This window comes from Bos indicus x Bos taurus, chromosome 18 (assembly GCF_003369695.1).
Source record: "Bos indicus x Bos taurus breed Angus x Brahman F1 hybrid chromosome 18, Bos_hybrid_MaternalHap_v2.0, whole genome shotgun sequence".
Taxonomy (NCBI): Eukaryota; Metazoa; Chordata; class Mammalia; order Artiodactyla; family Bovidae; genus Bos; species Bos indicus x Bos taurus.
Window position 1 is genome coordinate 8,198,239 of NC_040093.1, and position 13,123 is coordinate 8,211,361.

Genomic DNA, 13,123 nt, shown 5'->3' on the forward strand with positions numbered 1-13,123 from the left:
TGCCCCAACCAAAAGACAAAGACTGGCTGAATGGATACAAAAACAAGACCCCTACATATGTTGTCTACAAGAGACCCACCTCAAAACAGGGGACACATACAGACTGAAAGTGAAGGGCTGGAAAAAGATTTTCCATGCAAATAGGGACCAAAAGAAAGCAGGAGTAGCAATACTCATATCAGATAAAATAGACTTTAAAACAAAGGCTGTGAAAAGAGACAAAGAAGGTCACTACATAATGATCAAAGGATCAATCCAAGAAGAAGATATAACAATTGTAAATATATATGCACCCAACACGGGAGCACCACAGTACGTAAGACAAATGCTAACAAGTATGAAAGGAGAAATTAACAATAACACAATAACAGTGGGAGACTTTAATACCCCACTTACACCTATGGATAGATCAACTAAACAGAAAATTAACAAGGAAACACAAACTTTAAACGATACAATACACCAGTTAGACCTAATTGATATCTATAGGATCATCCCCAAACAATGAATTTCACCTTTTTCTCAAGCGCACATGGAACCTTCTCCAGGATAGATCACATCCTGGGCCATAAAGCTAGCCTTGGTAAATTCAAAAAAATAGAAATCATTCCAAGCATTTTTTCTGACCACAATGCAGTAAGATTAGATCTCAATTACAGGAGAAAAACTATTAAAAATTCCAAAATATGGAGGCTGAACAACACACTGCTGAATAACCAACAAATCACAGAAGAAATCAAAAAAGAAATCAAAATTTGCATAGAAACGAATGAAAATGAAAACACAACAACCCAAAACCTGTGGGACACGGTAAAAGCAGTCCTAAGGGGAAAGTTCATAGCAATACAGGCACACCTCAAGAAACAAGAAGAAAGTCAAATAAATAACCTAACTCTACACCTAAAGCAACTAGAAAAGGAAGAAATGAAGAACCCCAGGGTTAGTAGAAGGAAAGAAATCTTAAAAATTAGAGCAGAAATAAATGCAAAAGAAACAAAAGAGACCATAGCAAAATCAACAAAACCAAAAGCTGGTTCTTTGAAAGGATAAATAAAATTGACAAACCATTAGCCAGACTCATCAAGAAACAAAGGGAGAAAAATCAAATCAACAAAATTAGAAACGAAAATGGAGAGATCACAACAGACAACACAGAAATACAAAGGATCATAAGAGACTACTATCAACAATTATATGCCAATAAAATGGACAACGTGGAAGAAATGGACAAATTCTTAGAAAAGTACAACTTTCCAAAACTGGACCAGGAAGAAAGAGAAAATCTTAACAGACCCATCACAAGCATGGAAATTGAAACTGTAATCAAAAATCTTCCAGCAAACAAAAGCCCCGGTCCAGACGGCTTCACAGCTGAATTCTACCAAAAATTTAGAGAAGAGCTAACACCTATCCTGCTCAAACTCTTCCAGAAAATTGCAGAGGAGGGTAAACCTCCAAACTCATTCTATGAGGCCACCATCACCCTGATACCAAAACCTGACAAAGATGCCACAAAAAAAGAAAACTACAGGCCAATATCACTGATGAACATAGATGCAAAAATCCTTAACAAAATTCTAGCAATCAGAATCCAACAACACATTAAAAAGATCATACACCATGATCAAGTGGGCTTTATCCCAGGGATGCAAGGATTCTTCAATATCCGCAAATCAATCAATGTAATACACCACATTAACAAATTGAAAAATAAAAACCATATGATTATCTCAATAGATGCAGAGAAAGCCTTTGACAAAATTCAATATCCATTTATGATAAAAACTCTCCAGAAAGCAGGAATAGAAGGAACATACCTCAACATAATAAAAGCTGTATATGACAAACCCACAGCAAACATTATCCTCAATGGTGAAAAATTGAAAGCATTTCCTCTAAAGTCAGGAACAAGACAAGGGTGCCCACTTTCACCATTACTATTCAACATAGTTTTGGAAGTTTTGGCCACAGCAATCAGAGCAGAAAAAGAAATAAAAGGAATCCAAATTGGAAAAGAAGAAGTAAAACTCTCACTATTTGCAGATGACATGATCCTCTACATAGAAAACCCTAAAGATTCCACCAGAAAATTACTAGAAATAATCAATGACTATAGTAAAGTTTCAGGATATAAAATCAACACACAGAAATCCCTTGCATTCCTATACACTAATAATGAGAAAACAGAAAGAGAAATTAAGGAAACAATTCCATTCACCATTGCAACGGAAAGAATAAAATACTTAGGAATATATCTACCTAAAGAAACTAAAGACCTATATATAGAAAACTATAAAACACTGGTGAAAGAAATCAAAGAGGACACTAATAGATGGAGAAATATACCATGTTCATGGATTGGAAGAATCAATATAGTGAAAATGAGTATACTACCCAAAGCAATTTATAGATTCAACGCAATCCCTATCAAGCTACCAACAGTATTCTTCACAGAGCTAGAACAAATAATTTCACAATTTGTATGGAAATACAAAAAACCTCGAATAGCCAAAGCGATCTTGAGAAAGAAGAATGGAACTGGAGGAATCAACCTACCTGACTTCAGGCTCTACTACAAAGCCACAGTTATCAAGACAGTATGGTACTGGCACAAAGACAGAAATATTGATCAATGGAATAAAATAGAAAGCCCAGAGATAAATCCACGCACATATGGACACCTTATCTTTGACAAAGGAGGCAAGAATATACAATGGATTAAAGACAATCTCTTTAACAAGTGGTGCTGGGAAATCTGGTCAACCACTTGTAAAAGAATGAAACTGGACCACTTTCTAACACCATACACAAAAATAAACTCAAAATGGATTAAAGATCTCAACGTAAGACCAGAAACTATAAAACTCCTAGAGGAGAACATAGGCAAAACACTCTCCGACATACATCACAGCAGGATCCTCTATGACCCACCTCCCAGAATATTGGAAATAAAAGCAAAAATAAACAAATGGGACCTAATTAACCTTAAAAGCTTCTGCACATCAAAGGAAACTATTAGCAAGGTGAAAAGACAGCCTTCAGAATGGGAGAAAATAATAGCAAATGAAGCAACCGACAAACAACTAATCTCAAAAATATACAAGCAACTCCTGCAGCTCAACTCCAGAAAAATAAACGACCCAATCAAAAAATGGGCCAAAGAACTAAATAGACATTTCTCCAAAGAAGACATACAGATGGCTAACAAACACATGAAAAGATGCTCAACATCACTCATTATCAGAGAAATGCAAATCAAAACCACTATGAGGTACCATTTCACACCAGTCAGAATGGCTGCGATCCAAAAGTCTACAAATAATAAATGCTGGAGAGGGTGTGGAGAAAAGGGAACCCTCTTACACTGTTGGTGGGAATGCAAACTAGTACAGCCACTATGGAGAACAGTGTGGAGATTCCTTAAAAAACTGGAAATAGAACTGCCTTATGATCCAGAAACCCCACTGCTGGGCATACACACTGAGGAAACCAGAAGGGAAAGAGACACGTGTACCCCAATGTTCATCACAGCACTGTTTATAATAGCCAAGACATGGAAGCAACCTAGATGTCCATCAGCAGATGAATGGATAAGAAAGCTGTGGTACATATACACAATGGAGTATTACTCAGCCATTAAAAAGAATACATTTGAATCAGTTCTAATGAGGTGGATGAAACTGGAGCCTATTATACAGAGTGAAGTAAGCCAGAAGGAAAAACATAAATACAGTATACTAACGCATATATATGGAATTTAGAAAGATGGTAACAATAACCCTGTGTACGAGACAGCAAAAGAGACACTGATGTATAGAACAGTCTTATGGACTCTATGGGAGAGGGAGAGGGTGGGAAGATTTGGGAGAATGGCAATGAAACATGTAAAATATCATGTAGGAAACGAGTTGCCAGTCCAGGTTCGACGCACGATGCTGGATGCTTGGGGCTGGTGCACTGGGACGGCCCAGAGGGATGGTATGGGGAGGCAGGAGGGAGGAGGGTTCGGGATGGGGAACACATGTATACCTGTGGCGGATTCATTTTGATATTTGGCAAAACTAATACAATTATGTAAAGTTTAAAAATAAAATAAAATTAGAAAAATAAATAAATAAATTTTACAGTGGAAAATAAATAAATAAATAAATTTTACAGTGGAATTATTGAGTTCTACAGATGTCCACTTGGGATGTGGTGACATACATTTTGATTCTGCACATTATTTTGAGTAGAATGGATATTTATATTCTTTTTTCAAACCCCTAATGTGGTATATTTTCCCATTCATTTATATCTTTAATGTCCTTCAAGACAGATTTATAATTTTCTCCATTGAGGTTTTGTATATCCTCTTGTTGTATACCTTTCTAAATGTTAGATAGATTCCAGGTATATCCTAATTTTTGATGCAACTGTCAATGGCTCTCATACAGTTTTATATTACTGTGATATGAGAAAGTAATTGATCTTTTTTGGCCGAGTGGCAACGCATGTGGGACCTTGGTTCCCTTACCAGGGATCAAATTCCCATCCCTTGCTTTAGAAGGCAGATGCTTGATCATGGACCACAGGGAAGTCTGCAATGAATTTTTCAAATTTGAATTTGTCTCAAGTCATTGTGCTCTCTTGTTAAACCTCTAAATGTATCGGTATAAACTTTTGGATTTTTCTACATGTAGAACTTTTATGAACATAAATCTTTCTTTTTTCCTTTCAATTGTTATACCTTTTACCGATATTTGTTGACTTGCTAGGGTGGAACCTATGCTACTCCATTAAGTATGATGTTATCTAAAGATATTCTTCATCTTTTTAGGGAATTTCTCTTTTATTTCCAATGCACTGTGAATTTTATCACAAAGGCATTCACACTCATCCAGTGTTCATTGTTTTCATCTCTGGAGATTTAATCAGTGAACCAGGGACAGTAGCCACACTAGAAGCCACACTACGTCTTGTGTATTTCCACAGAGGAAATGTAACGTAAGTAACCGATTGTGCAGCTGTTGAAAGGCCACTGGAGCCTGTCAAGCAGGGGACACTCTCTTAGTCTTGGACCGCTCTCATCCAAGCCCCCAATTGACGTTGTTCAAATCTTTTACCTACATAGACACACATTCTCTCTGAGATACAGGTATAACATGTGTTAGTTTCAGGTGTACAATATAATGATTTATTATGTACATATTACAAAATGATCACCACATATGCCTAATTAACATTTATATCTACAGGGTAAAATTTTTTTGTGTGAAGAGAAATTTTAAGATCTAGTCTTTTAGCAACTTTCAAATGTACAGTGCAGTATTGTTAACTGTATTAGTGTCCTTAACATTTTAAATATAGTCACCATGATGTACATTACATGTCCATGACTTATTTATTTTATTCCTGGAAATGTGTACCTTCTGACCACTTTGCCAATTTTGCCATAGAGCCCACTCTCTACCTCTGAGAACCACCAGTTATTTCTCTTTATCTATGACGTTATGTTGTTTGTTTTTTTTTCAGTTCCACCTACCTGTGAGATCATACAGTATTTTCCTTCCTCTGTCTAACGTGTTTCATTACCCTAATGCCCTCACGTACCATCCATGTATTGTAAAGGCAGGATTTCCTTCTCTTTTATAGCTGAAGAATGATCACGAGTATGCACACACTGCAGTTTCTTTATTCATTCTCTCATCATCGGATATGGAAGTTGTTTCCATGGCTTCAATAATGTACATAACACTTCCATGAACATGGGGTGCATATATATTTTCAAATTGCCTATTTCATCTTCTTTAAAGGCCCCAAAGTGAAAGTGCTTGAGGTTCTGTTTTTAGTTTTGAGGAACCTGCACAGTGTCCGCATAGTGGCTGCACAATTCACATTCCCACCAGCAGTGCCCAAGGGTTCCCTTTACCCCATGTCCTCACCAACACTGCTTGTTTCTTGTTCTTTGACCGTCCCAGCTTGACCTTTGCTGGACACCAGCCGCTCTGAAGGTGTGCTGCACAGCCCTGTGGATCCTGGCCTTCTCCAGCGCCTGCTTGTCCAGCAATGTTCCCGCAACCGGTGAGGAGTGAGGGAGAGAGCTCATCCCCTCTTGTTCACCAGGACCCCAAGGCCAGGGTTCTGTGGAGCATGACATTGACTCAAGTGTTCAGATCCCTCCTTAGGCAAAAAAAAGGAAAAAAAAATGGTGTCACAGAATGCAATACAGACATGGACCCCAAAATACAAAATGTGACCGTTAGGTCTCTGGTGTGGCCCTGAAGTGTTTTCAGGGACTGAGAACAAAGAGCAAATGAACAAAGAAGCTGCCATATCTCTTTTCAATCAATAAATTCCAAGAACGCATGAATCTGTGAGCCAGGAACTGTGGATGAAGGTCAAATATATATTTCCTAAAAGTCTCAATATCACAGGCACATCACATCTGAGTTTCTTTCGAAATGAGAAACCTATGTAATCAATCACAAAACATAAAATGCTGAAAACCAAAAGATAAGACAGTTATTGCAGACTAGTTTTCTTTCTTCCTTTTTTTTTTAAGCCATGACCTAGGGCTTGTGGGGTCTTAGTTCCCAGACCAGGGATTGAATCTGGGCCAGAGGCAGTGAGAGTGCAGAGTGCTAAGCACTGGGCCACCATACCATTTTTCTCACAAGTCAGGCACACCTATCACACCTGCGTAACACCTGTTCCCCATACTTTTGGCCTGATCCTCTTTGATTGCCTCTTTTTAGGAGAATAAGCATGTATATTAATTAATGTGAATATTCTACTAATAAAGTGTTAGTTAGCCATGTCTGACTCTTTGTGATCCCATGGACTGTAGCCTGCAAGGGCCCTCTGTCCATGGAATTCTCCAAGCAAGGATATTGGAGTGGGTTGCCAGTCCCTTCTCCAGGAGATCTTTCTGACCCAGAGATCGAATCCTGGTCTTCACACTGAGGGCAGATTCTTTACCATCTGAGCTAGCAGGGAAGCCCATTATATGAGGAAATAAGATTAATTATATCTAAAATAGAGTAGAAAGAAAATACAGTATTTCCACTGGCACGATTAATTGACGGACATATCTTTTTCTTTCTGTAGTTTAAAAAAGTAAAAAATATATTAATATTTCTATCTAACTGTAAAAGAAACTTTCCATCAGTCCCATAGCTTCTTCCTGAAAGTGTCTAAAACGTTTATGATCATAGTAAAATTTCTGAATCTTAAAGAATTTTTTCCCAAAAGGGCAGTAAGTTCACAGGTTTTTTGCACACATGACTTAAGCCTTCATGTGGCTTTGAAAAGAAGGCCATCCAGAGTGAGGGGTCGTGAACTGTATTTCTGTGTGAGGTCTGGACTTTGTGGTCCCAGCTGAATGGGGCAAAGTTCTTCCTTTACCACCCCACTGCATGGGCCTGTCCTGGTCGGCTGGTCCCACAGACCCTCAGATCCATGACGACACACAGCCCGTGTGCCCTGTTCTGAAAACCCTTCTGGGCAAAGGAGCTTTTCACGCTCAGCTTTCCTTCCTGGGTTCCACCCTCCAGCGTATGTGAGTCTTCCTGCCCAAGTCTGAATAGTTTTGAGAAATCTTTCAATGTTCTTTCCTGGAAAGTTCAGTGTTTCTCTGTTGCAGGGTCAGTCCCACCCGATGACCAGGGCTGGACCTGGTTTCTCTTTTCTGGTTGTGCCGGCTGCTGGGCGATCCCACCGTGGACCCGAGCATCACTGGATGGGTGGTCATGTCAGAGCCACGTGCAGTGAAGCCTCTCGGCCTCTGGGGGCCTCAGGACCTCCCCCTGGGGTGTGGGGTGTGGGGTGGGACCTTCTGCCTTCTCAGGGCCGCCCCTCCTCCATGGCCTGGGGCGTCCAAGTTCCCCTTCTCTGCTTGGCCAAGGCTCTGTCTCTGTCACCCTCTGGCTTCCTGTTGGGGCTTCCTCGTTCCCTCCCCACATTCGGGGTGCTTCCCTCCCCAGCAGAGGGACCTGAACCGGCTCTGTGCTGGCGGATGCTGACATGGTGCCCCTGCTGCTGCTGCCCCTGCTGTGGGGGGGTGAGTGGGGGAGGTGGGGGACGGGGCTCACGGCTGGGGGAGGGGAGCACGCGTGGGGAGGGGCTGGAGCTGCCGCTGAGCCTCTGTGTTCCCCAGGGTCCCTGCAGGAAATGGCAGGGTTCGGGCTCGAAGTGCAGGAATCAGTGGCGGTGAAGGCGTGCATGGACGTCCGCGTGACCTGCTCCTTCTCCTACCCCTGGAATTCGGGATATCCCCGGTATTACTCTGGCGAACTTTTCATCTACTGGTTCCGGGAAAAAGACCAGCACACCAATGATGCTGTGGCCACAAACGACCCAAGGAAACGAGTGAAACCAGAGACCCAGGGCCGATTCAGCCTCCTCGGGGACCCCAACAACAATGACTGCTCCCTGAGCATCAGACAGGCCAGGCTGAGCGACTCAGGAGTCTACTACTTCCGAGTGGAGAGAGGATATGATGTGAGATACAGTTACAGAGATAAAAAGCTGAATTTGCTGGTGACAGGTATGACAGGGGGCCCAGGAGAGGACCCTGGCCCATGGAGACTCCTCTATTAGAACAGGAACAGGGTATAGGAGCCCTCCCTGCTCCAGGTCTTGGGGTTTGAGGGTTCACGAGAGACCCAGAACTGGGAAGGAGTTGTGACCCTGACCCTCTGGGTCCCCACACCCCTGCGTCCAGGCATCTCCCTCTGTCTCCTCATCTCCCTTTCTCCAGGGAAACCCGACATCCATTTTCTGGAGCCTCTGGAGTCCGGCCGCCCCACAAAGCTGACCTGCAGACTGTCACTAGCCTGTGATGAGCTACACCCTCTCCTGTTCTCCTGGGCGGGGGACGCCCTTGATGCCATGAAGCCAGACACCCTCCACTCCTCGGAGATCACCCTCACCCCGAGGGCCCAGGACCACGGCACCAACCTTACCTGTCTGGTGACATTCCAGCAGGTGACCCTAGAGAGAACCGTCCTTCTCAACGTCTCCTGTGAGTGTGGAGGGGTGATGGGGTCCCTGAGGGCAGTGGTGTGTGTGTGTGTGTGTGTGTGTAGAGAGAAGGCCAGCCTACTCGTCTGTGGGTCTGCGCCCTGGGAGCTGAGGTGGGGAGTGGCCGTGAAGGACACCCACCCCTCCTTCCATGTTTCCCTCCTGGGGTGCTGGTCAGTTTCCATCCCACTCCTCCCTCTGCAGCAAGCCCGTGTCTTTCTGCCCCAGATATTCCGAGGAACCTCCACATCAGCCTCTCCTTCAAAAATGTCACAGGTAGGACAGGACCTCTCCTCTCCAGGGCTGGGTCCTGCTCCTGGGACTACCTCCAAGGTGGGGCAGGGGAGTGGGCTTGAATGTGATCAGATAGGGGAGGAGCAAGGAGAAAATCACCACCCTGCCCCACCTCCCATGCACTAGACCACACACACATGCAATACACACTGAGACTCACACACACAGGCACACACATATAGTACATACACGTGAACATACACTGAGACACACACAGAAACGCCCATACACACAGGCACATACACATCACACATATACACAGAGATATACCCACAGCACAGGCACCCATCATGTACACATACACTCATGGACATATACATGTGCACTCAGGCACACGTGCACTCAGGCACACATTCACACAGGCACACACACATACACCCCACATATATACACACTCACACACCCTGTTCAAAGCCCATTTCCTTCACCATGGTTCTATTGTGTGGCTTTCTTGCACAAAAGCCTCCTTTGTCCCATCTCCTGCTGCCTTCACTGAATCAACATCTCAAGCCTTGAGGCTCTGGGTTTTCTTTCCACCAAACAGCCCAGGCCTGTCCCATTGAGACACCAAGCCTCCCCTGAAGATACGAGGCCCAGACACGTTGGCTCAGCCTGCTTAGGGTGGGAAGGTCCAGCCCTGGGACCACAGGGAACCCAGCTGGCCAGCCAGGGGAGGACAAAGCGAAGCCAGGAGATCCTGGGAAGGAGGGAGGAGGAGACGTCAGCCTCCCCCAGCTCTCCCACTGGGCTTTCCCCCAAAGCCCTCAAGATTCTGCAGAACACCGCATCTATTCTCATCTCAGAAGGCCAGGCGCTGCAGCTGCTGTGTGTTGCTGACAGCAATCCCTCTGCACAGCTGAGCTGGTTCCAAGGGTCTCCCACTCTGGAGGCTACCCCCATCTCCAGCACCGGGGTCTTGGAGATACCACAAGTACCGGCTGGAGATGGAGAAGTCACCTGCCGAGCGCAGAACCCTCTGGGCTCCCAGCAAGTTTCCTTCAGCCTCTCTATGCAGAGTGAGTTACAGGACAGGTCCTGGGGGTGGGCAGCCTTGGCAGGTGTGTGCCTTTGAGAGAGCTGGGTCTGGGGACTGAGCTTCAACCCCTCTCCCTTCCCCAGAAGGCCCCCCTCCCTGCAGCTGTGAGACTGAGGAGCAGCAGGGCTCCTGGCCCCTGGTCCTCACCCTGATCAGAGGGGCCCTCATGGGGGCTGGCTTCCTCCTCACCTATGGCCTCACCTGGACCTACTACACCAGGTGAGCACCCCTGTGCCCCTGCGCGGACGTCCGGGGAATGGCTCTGGAGTTGCCGGTGGGGCTGGGCGGTCCTGTCCTGCCTGGAGCTAAGCTGTGTGACTCTCCAGGGCCTTCCCTGTTGGTCCAGTGGTTGAGCCTGTGAGTTTCCACTGCAGGGGGCAGGGGCTCGATCCTGGGTTGAGGAACTAAGGTCGCATATGCCTTGAGGCAGAGCCCAGAATGAATGAAATGGGTCTGACTCTCGGACCTGAGACTCTATTGGCTCTGCAGGTGTGGTGGCCACTAGGAGCTGGGCTGAGGGGTATGGCTGAGCCTCGCTCCCTCTCATGACGAGATTCACCTGAGGATGCAGAGCCCAGAGGACAGACGTGGGGACATCACAGTTTGCTTCTCCCTGGAAACTCTCGCCTCCAACCCTGTGTCGTTTGCATCCACGAGCCTTTATTTGTGGAGATGACTGCGTGACAGTGGGAAGAGTCAATGCCATTGAAAGGCGACTTTCTGACTTACCTCGCTTAGTATGGGATTACTCATGTTTTTACATGTATCAATAACTCATTGTTGGTATTGCTTGGTTTTGTCTTGAAAATAGTATTTTATGTATGACTATTCCTCCAGTTCTGTATGGACTCTAAAATATGATGACATTGCCTTCGTTTGCAAATTTTGGCTCATTCAAAGTAATGTTGACGTGAATGGTGTGATGAAAATAGGAGGGCTAGCACTTTCCTCCTGGTGGGTGTGGAACTGCTTCATCATAAATTTGGCATATACTTAGTTTGAGAAGGTGGCCTCAGAGAGTTCTTCTGAGTAGTTAAATGAGTTTATATCCCATGGCATATGTGAGGGTTCTGAGCTTTGTACACCCTCAGGAGCACTTGTATTACCTACACGGTCAGTTTTCAGCACTGCACTCCACTGTGACGGTATCTCCTTGCCTTTTTAGTTTCTTTCCCTCATGTACAATGATGTTGAGCCATCTGAATATCTTCTTTAGTGAAATTCCTGTTTCGATCTTTGCCCACTTAAAATAAAAATTGGTACCATCTTTCTAAATTCCATATATATGCGTTAGTATACTGTATTGGTGTTTTTCTTTCTGGCTTACTTCACTCTGTATACTAGGTTCCAGTTTCATCCATCTCATTAGAACTGATTCAAATGTATTCTTTCGAGACAGCAAAAGAGACACTGATGTATAGATCAGTCTTATGGACTCTGTGGGAGTGGGAGAGGATGGGGAGATTTGGGAGAATAGCAATGAAACATGTATAATATCATGTATGAAACGAGTCGCCAGTCCAGGTTCGATGCACGATACTGGATGCTTGGGGCTGGTGCACTGGGACGACCCAGAGGGAGAGTATGGGGAGGGAGGAGGGAGGAGGGTTCAGGATGGGGAACACAGGTATCCCTGTGGCGGATTCATTTCAATATTTGGCAAAACTAATACAGTATTGTAAAGTTTAAAAATAAAATAAAATTTAAAAAATAAAAATCACTTCTATGTAATTTTAAAAAAAATAAAAATTGGGCAGTCTTTTTCTTGTTAATTTGAATTCTTTAGTCTGGATGTGACTTTTTAAAAATTAAAATATAATTGATTTCTAATGCTGTATTAGTTTCACAGTACAGCAAAGTGTTTCAGTGATATACATATATTCTCCCCAGATTCTTTCCCATTATACTTTTTTACAACATTGTTAGTATACTTCCCTGGGCTGTACAGTTGGTCCTTGTTGGTTATCTATTTTAGATACAGTAGTGTGTATTTGTCAATCCCAATCTCCCAATTTATCCTTCCTCCCTCTGAAAAAATTTTAAGATTTTTACACTTTAAGAAACTAACAAATGTAAACAGAGTATTTCTAAATAAATATTAAAGAAAGGGTTTTTTTTGTTTGTTTGTTTTGGTTTCCAGAACTGGTTACTGGGAGGGTGTAGAATGTTTAGGGGCACTGTCAAATTTAGGAAACCTTATGAAATATCAATCCTAAAGAGCATTGACATCACAGGTTATTTCCATACATGGCTTGAGCCTTCACGTGGCTTTGAAAACAAGGGCATGCAGTGTGAGGGGTCCTGAATGCCATTCTTGTGAAGTCCGGGCTTCGGGGGTCTGCACTGAGCGGGGCAAGGCGCTCACTTCAGCCACCCCATTTTGCATGGGCCTGTGCCCCGGAGAAGGCAATGGCACCCCACTCCAATACTCTTGCCTGGAAAATCCTATGGACGGAGGAGCCTGGTGGGCTGCAGTCCATGGGGTCGCTGAGGGTCAGACACGACTGAGGACTTCACTTTCACTTTTCACTTTCATGCATTGGAGAAGGAAATGGCAACCCACTCCAGTGTTCTTGCCTGGAGAATCCCAGGGACGGGGGAGCCTGGTGGGCTGCTGTCTATGGGGTCGCACAGAGTCGGACACGACTGAAGTGACAGCAGCAGCAGCAGTGCCCCGGGGGCTGGTCCTACAGACACTCAGGTCCACGTAGACCCGTAGGCCTGTGCCGTGTTCTGACAACCCTTCTGGGCAAAGGAGCTTTAATGTTCAAGTTTTCCTTCCTGGGCTCC

At 44.2% G+C, this 13,123-nt stretch overlaps 1 protein-coding gene across 6 annotated transcripts; it reads left to right on the top strand.

The window, feature by feature from the left end:
- The first annotated feature begins 7,929 nt into the window (after positions 1 to 7,929).
- On the top strand, positions 7,930 to 11,615 carry LOC113875596 (sialic acid-binding Ig-like lectin 14). 6 transcript variants are annotated; one of them, XM_027514135.1, is made up of 7 exons: positions 7,930 to 8,041; positions 8,138 to 8,527; positions 8,741 to 9,004; positions 9,208 to 9,279; positions 10,059 to 10,313; positions 10,417 to 10,552; positions 10,823 to 11,615. In XM_027514135.1, exons 1-7 carry the CDS (start codon positions 8,005 to 8,007, stop codon positions 10,836 to 10,838), a joined length of 1,170 nt encoding a protein of 389 aa, XP_027369936.1. In that variant the 5' UTR covers positions 7,930 to 8,004; the 3' UTR covers positions 10,839 to 11,615. The 6 variants fall into 6 exon arrangements, with proteins under 6 accessions (XP_027369936.1, XP_027369940.1, XP_027369941.1 ...); XM_027514139.1 differs by having other exon boundaries at positions 10,101 to 10,313; XM_027514140.1 differs by having other exon boundaries at positions 10,104 to 10,313.
- Positions 11,616 to 13,123: the final 1,508 nt, after the last annotated feature.